Source organism: Hypanus sabinus, chromosome 17 (assembly GCF_030144855.1).
Source record: "Hypanus sabinus isolate sHypSab1 chromosome 17, sHypSab1.hap1, whole genome shotgun sequence".
Taxonomy (NCBI): Eukaryota; Metazoa; Chordata; class Chondrichthyes; order Myliobatiformes; family Dasyatidae; genus Hypanus; species Hypanus sabinus.
This window is the reverse complement of record NC_082722.1, coordinates 58,181,249-58,187,899: the sequence shown is the minus strand read 5'-3', so window position 1 is coordinate 58,187,899 and position 6,651 is coordinate 58,181,249. Positions and strand designations below refer to the sequence as shown.

Here is a 6,651-nt window from a genome sequence, read left to right as displayed (position 1 = left end):
GGAGATTCAAACTAGAGGACATGATTTGAGAGTTAGGGGGCAGAAGTTTAAGGGAAACACGAGGGGGTATTTCTTTACTCAAAGAGTGATAGCTGTGTGGAATGAGCTTCCTGTAGAAGTAGTAGAGGCCAGTTCAGTTGTGTCATTTAAGGTAAAATTGGATAGGTATATGGACAGGAAAGGAGTGGAGGGTTATGGGCTGAGTGCGGGTAGGTGGGACTAGGTGAGATTAAGGGTTCGGCATGGACTAGGAGGGCCAAGATGGCCTGTTTCCGTGCTGTGATTGTTATATGGTTATATACATTAATACCCACATCTGGATCAATAGGTACAGAATTGGTTTTTTTATTTTAAGATTGTTAATGTTCAGAGGTTTTTTTAGATTAATAGTTGAAAAGCATGGGTGGTTTTGTGAGGGCCGTTTGGACAACCTGGGCTGTGGTTGCTAGAGTGTATAAGAGTGAGAGATAACTTGAATAAAACTCAGCGGACCCTGAGGAGTCTTGACAGAATGAATGTGAAAAGGATGTTTCTTCTTGCAGAAGATCTAGAACAGACAGCCATTAAATAAAAATGTGACACCCATTTAGAGCAGAGGTCAAGCAAACTGTTTTCTCAGGAATCATGTCTTTTGAAATATCTTACCCAAGGGTCAGTGGAAACATTCTCTGAATATTTTCACAAATGAGGTAGCTAGGTCCTTTATGAGTAAGGGGTTGGAAGTTTTCTTGAGGTAGTCAATAGGCAGGAACGCCGTGTTAAGCTGTTGCCACGGAACAACCAATTTCATGTCATATAAGACACTGGTAATAAACCTGATTCTAATTTTGAGCTTGTGGCCACATCAGGCAAGACCTTAGTGAATGGTCGAGGGGCCAAACAACCTATTGCTGCTCCTAACATGATTGTTCTTATATACAGTATGATTGTGTGGAGAAGGAGGCTCCATCTTTGATATTGGCGGAGCCTGAAGTGCTAATGTCAAGGAAAAGGCCATCTTTAGCCAGGTATGCTTGGGCTCCCACCATCAAGGAACCAGTAGTCAGCCCTTTCAATTCACTCCATGTGATACCAAATGTGTCAAATTTTGTACCTGTTTGACAAGGTAGGGCGAAAATTCATAGCATTGTGCAAAATGTCTGAAGTAAATCAACGTCAGTAAATAAGAACAGTAGAAAAGCTATTAATACTGTAAACGTGTTCAGTGTGGATTTGTACTGTCACTTAAGAATGCCTAGCTCATTTGTCCCTGTCAATTCATTCATTATTTTATATACTAAATTGTATTATTTGAGAAGTACAAGTTTTCACTTAGAACTTCATCTGTTTTACCATCCAACAATATTTCTCATCTCTAAAACTCTGGTTATTGTGTGGGGAAGGAAAACCATACCTATAACAAACTCCAACTGGACTCCTATACCACTGAACTTCATACAGAGCAAATTCGTCATTTTACAAAGGCGACACAATTTACATCTCCCTCGAGTGAGGATGAAATAGATTTAATCCCCTTCATTTCCTGCCATTTTTGCTCCTCATAGAAACCACATAGAAAGATTTGAAATGCTGCAGGATGAATTAAGATTGTGAAAGATGCCATTTCTTTCCTTCCACACTGTTTAAGCTAGCACCCATTAAACAATTAGTGTTATGAAGATAAACACCATTTACCCCTAAATGATTCACTTCGCAATGGACTAGAAGAGCTGCTAATTCAATATCTTCATTATAACCATTCTTAAGAGGAACAGACCTGTACCCTGGAGAAAAATGGAAAATAAAAAGCTTGTTAAACATTTAAACTTATGAACACTGAAGTGACACTACAATAGCTTTTCAATTACACTGTTAACTTGATTTCACACCTAAATTCTTTGGATAGTGCAAAAGAACAACAACAAAATCATGCTCCAGATCCTGAGAAATTTAATGTATTTTTATATTATTATTTAGAGGATAATGATCAGATGAATTTGTAATCAAGCTCTTTAAGCAATTTTTCATAAAGACTGCATTTGTAGTTCACTAATAGTGTACATTTGTGTCTCAGATGTGGACATTTTGGGGGGGAAATGGTGACTGGTACACGCAGGAGTGAGGCTTACAGGGATACAAGCTGGGCACAGGAATTTGTGACCAGCTAAATGGGCAGCTGGTTGGCATAAACTCGATGGGCTAAAGGACCTGTAAACGTGCTGTATTGCTCTATCATTCTAGGACCATTACTTCTGATTCGTTTTGTAAAATTCTATGGTTAACTAATTAACTCAACTTAAATTTTCTAATCAATATGGTAGTATTTAAATTCATGTTCATATGTTACAAGGGACCATTAATCAGGTCATTTGGATTACCAGCTTAGTTACATAATCACTATGTTACCATACCTTAGTGTCTTTTGTCACAGGCACTGTTAATTAAATGTATTATTATTCTTTAACTTTAAGTATATGTAATAAAGATAAATAGACCTTATTAAAGACTTGACAAATATGTTTTGATATTTTGCCCTAAAATATGCAGATGTTTCATAGCTTATTTTATGCTAAAGAGACTTTTAACTAAATTAATGTCTTCACCATTCTGGAAGCAACGGTAAGCCCTGTGTATCTTCAGAATTAAAATGTAATATTGCAAACATACTAATCTAGATAACTTTAACCATCTGTGGAGGTTTATTCCTCGTTAGTATCAAAGCATTACTGAATTCAGTGCTGATGGCTACAATGTAGATGGTAAATTGGAACTAATTTGGATCATGTAGTTCCATATATCAGAAGGATCGTTCAATGAAACTTCAGATCCTCCATGTAGATAATGTAGATAAGAAGCATCAAAGACCTGTAATTAAGCACGAACTGTCACTGAACCATAGTGCAGATGAGAAAAAATGTGAGCAAAGAAGCAAGTTCTAAGAAATACTTACAGGAGAATAAAAGATCTAGGCTAGGAGTATTAGGTGTAAATTTTAATGTTTGTGGCCTTAGAACTCAACCTGTGATGTGATGACTTAACCTGGGGAAAATCATGAGGCCAGAATTTGGATCTTATTGAGTTATGAGAATGCAGAGATATGAAGGGGTAAACCATGGAAAAATGTATTATCAGATGAAAAGTTCAAGTTGAGGTAAACCTAATCAAGGACTGAGATAATTGGCGAGCACAGGGCTGATGGGTGAATGTGAGTAAGGCAATTTGAATAACCTCAGAAATTAGACAGTAGAATGAGGAACAAGTGTCATGGAATGAGGTTTAAAGAGCAGATGAGTTAAGTCAGGAAATGCAAACAATAAAAAGCAGTCATTTTAATGACTTACTTAGTCACTTCAATGTTTTTACTGTTTAAATACAACCTGGGTTCTTCCCCAGGCATACAGCTTCAAAAATTAATTGAACCTTCTGCAATGTTATTCAAGGACTAGACAGAAAGTGGAAATTAGATGCTGTTCTCACATACATAGCTTAAATTGAACTACTGTACTTTAAAAATGGAGACACCAAAACAATCAGGCAAGATGAGTTACCCAGATATATAGAAGTAACCAGACTTGAAAATCATGTTTTTAATGCACCAAACTATGATTGTGTGTAGCAATAAGGTTTGGTTGTGTTGGGCCTGAGATGCAGGCTGTACTTTTCCCCTGAAACTGATGCTCCTTCCAATTTAAGGTGGCACTGGTGAAGCTCAGCCACTGCAAATCAAATCAAACAACTAAATACATCTTAATTACACCTTTTCTGCTAAACAATCACTGCGAACAATGGTTCCCTGTCGGAGTTGAGCTTTTGAACCGTCTGTATGACCTGGCATTTTTGCAGCATGTACTGAAGTCCTGAAGGTACGGGACGCTGCAGCATGGTGGTGGAATCCTGACTGGAGAGTCGATGTGTGGCCATTGCTGGAGCGGACTTGGAGACAGTCCGATGCAGAAGAACAGGGATGAGGTGGAGCCCAGGCCCAAAAGTGAGGAGAGACCCAATGTTGTTTGATCAATTTAAGCATTGGGCTGAATTGAAAAGGTCGGTGCTATGGACCGAATTGAGGCTGTGGGAGCAACCCAAGGTTTGGACAGTTTAAGCACTGGGCCAGATTGAAAAGGTCAGGGTGTCGGGGCCAGAGATGAGGGTCGGCCTAGTTCAGTTCGCTGCTCTGCATACTGAGGCTGTGGACTGCAGTTATGGGCTCCTCAATCGGCTGAAGTGATGCCTGGCTTCATGTCTGTGCCTCACTTTTGGGAACTTCAGTTCTGAATGCTATTTGTTTACTTTTATTGTTTGCACAATTTGTTTTTTTTTCCCTCTCTGCACATTAGGTGTTTCACTATCTTCTTTTAAGTGGGCTCTTTTGGCTTTCCTTGTTTTGTGGCCTCCTGTAAGGAGACAAATCTCAAGGTTGCACAAAGTATACATACTTTGATAATAAATGTACTTTGAATTTAGATGTTGCAGATAATCAAGGCTCAGAATGGGGGGAGGGAGCACAGCTTTCAAGCCAACACACTTACAGACAGATTCAGTAGTAAAATACCGAATAGATTCGGCAGTAAATTATATATCAATTCATGTACAGATTCACAAGAAAAGCAGTGAAGAATTCGATAAAAACTTAAAACTAGAATTGCTGGAAATCTTAAAATGAAACAGAAAATTGCTGATAACACTCAAAGAGCCCAGCAGCATCACTGGAAGGAGAAACAAAGTTAACATTTCAGGTGGAAGACACGACAAAAGATTTTCAATCCCCAATTCTACTCTGTTTCTCCTTCCAGGGACGACGCCTTGATCAGCTGAGAGTTGCCAGCATTTTCAGTTTCCGTTACAGAGAAATATTTCTTCAGTCACCACTATTAAACACGCGTGAAAGTAATGGCCACCTGATATACATTCCTGCACACATTTGGAACTGTGGTTAAAATGCACATATCCAAGAATACTCGAGCACACATGGGAAGCTTCTGGCTTCTGTAAACTGGTTACGAGTTCTCCAACCCCATTTTTCTGCCACGGCTGAACTTCACAGGTCTTTGCTTATCTTTATGCTACTTAACACATCTGCTTCCACTAAGTATTTGATCTGTCAAACTAACCAGTTTTGATTCCTTTGATGGGGAAAGTAGCATGAGCCAAGAAGTTTGGATCGCTGAACATGTCCTCTTCATACACAACAAATCGAAGAAATGCTAAAGAGGGATCTTGGATGACAAATTCCTTAGTTGGCTCTTCAGTTGCTCCTGACCAAACTGGATTAAGGCCATTATCATCTGGAATTAAGATAATTTGAGATGAACTAGATTCCTTCTTTACAATACAAAACATTCCTAATTCTTTTTATAAATAAAGGAATATTAATTTCCAAATATTGAACATTTAACAGATATGATTATAACACAATAACTTAGACACAGAATTAAGAAAAACATTGAAATATATGCTTCTAGTCTTTTAGGGCTTTTTTTTATGAATAAATGAGGAACAGAACACAAAATGTCCAGTTCTTCAGTATGTTTATTACTGAAACAATATCCACATAATTACATGTTGGCACAACTCGTAGAGCCACTGCCTTGCAAGGTGCAAGAGACCTTGGTTCAACTTTGACCTCAGTTGGTGTTGGTGTGACATTTCCACACTCTCTTTATAACATGATTCAGTTTTCTTGCACATCTCAGTTCACAGGTTGGAGGCCACTTTAAATTGCTGTTTGTGCACAGTTAAATGTCTAAGAACGTGTAGGAAACTGACCAGAACAAGGGGAGAATCATAAAGGACTAGTGTAAATGGATGGTTGTTTGTCAACACAGACTTGGTGGGCTGAAGGAGTTACTTTTCTCTGTAATTCTATGAGTAATTATATATTTGTAGATGTTTGTGCACGCGTGCACATGCACACGCACGCACACGCACACACACTCAGACTTACTTATCACCACTGTCTTGAACTTCTTATTCTCATTCTCATTCTCAGGCCCACACAGTTCCATTTCTACAAAAGGACAAACTATACTCCTGCCAGGTTTGGGTAGATGGCGGGCACCAAGAAGCTGCAAAGTTAATAGGAACAGTAAATATCAGAACAGTCAATAGGTTTCTAAGCTAATTACTAAAGCAAAATGTGCTACAGTGATATAGAACTAATTGATAACTCTGCCAAGAATCCCACATGAGCTTCCTTTGATCTTCTCCATTTGTGATGTGGGTACGCTGACTGCAGAGGGTATTTTGAGTGAAGTGTTATTTACACAATTATCATGTAGCTTGATACCACTTGCTAAGGAAAAGGAAGCTATGCTTTGTCACTGCTGAGAAAAAGATTCAAATATGTGGCATTCAATAGTTAATGGACACTACACAGAAAGAACCATCTTCAGAGCCAAATATTTATTGTTAAAATCAGGCACCATTACTACGTTGGAATCTATGGGTGATAACACTCATGAACCTTACGGCATTACCTTGAAATGTTTTATATAATACAATAGCGTGCGACAGTGTATGTGTTACTTGCTCTTTCATCCATCATCCCTTTGCCCACTACACTGGCTCGCAGTTTAGGAAGGCCTTTAAATTTCATATTTATCATTCTTGCATTTAAATGCCTCCCTGGCTCTACATTCTGTGTTCTGGTAATGCTCTTAACAGGTTTTTCCT

At 38.5% G+C, this 6,651-nt stretch overlaps 1 protein-coding gene across 1 annotated transcript in view; it reads right to left on the bottom strand.

Annotated features, from left to right (window-relative positions):
- LOC132406973 (1-phosphatidylinositol 4,5-bisphosphate phosphodiesterase gamma-2-like) overlaps positions 1-6,651 on the bottom strand; it is a 204,665-nt gene that overhangs the window by 7,744 nt on the left and 190,270 nt on the right. The window contains exons 28-30 of the mRNA XM_059993146.1: positions 5,924-6,044; positions 5,091-5,264; positions 1,675-1,763 (exon numbers count right to left, since the gene is read on the bottom strand). Of these exons, the coding sequence (XP_059849129.1) occupies positions 1,675-1,763; positions 5,091-5,264; positions 5,924-6,044 (384 nt within the window). The remainder of the gene's footprint in view (positions 1-1,674; positions 1,764-5,090; positions 5,265-5,923; positions 6,045-6,651) is intronic.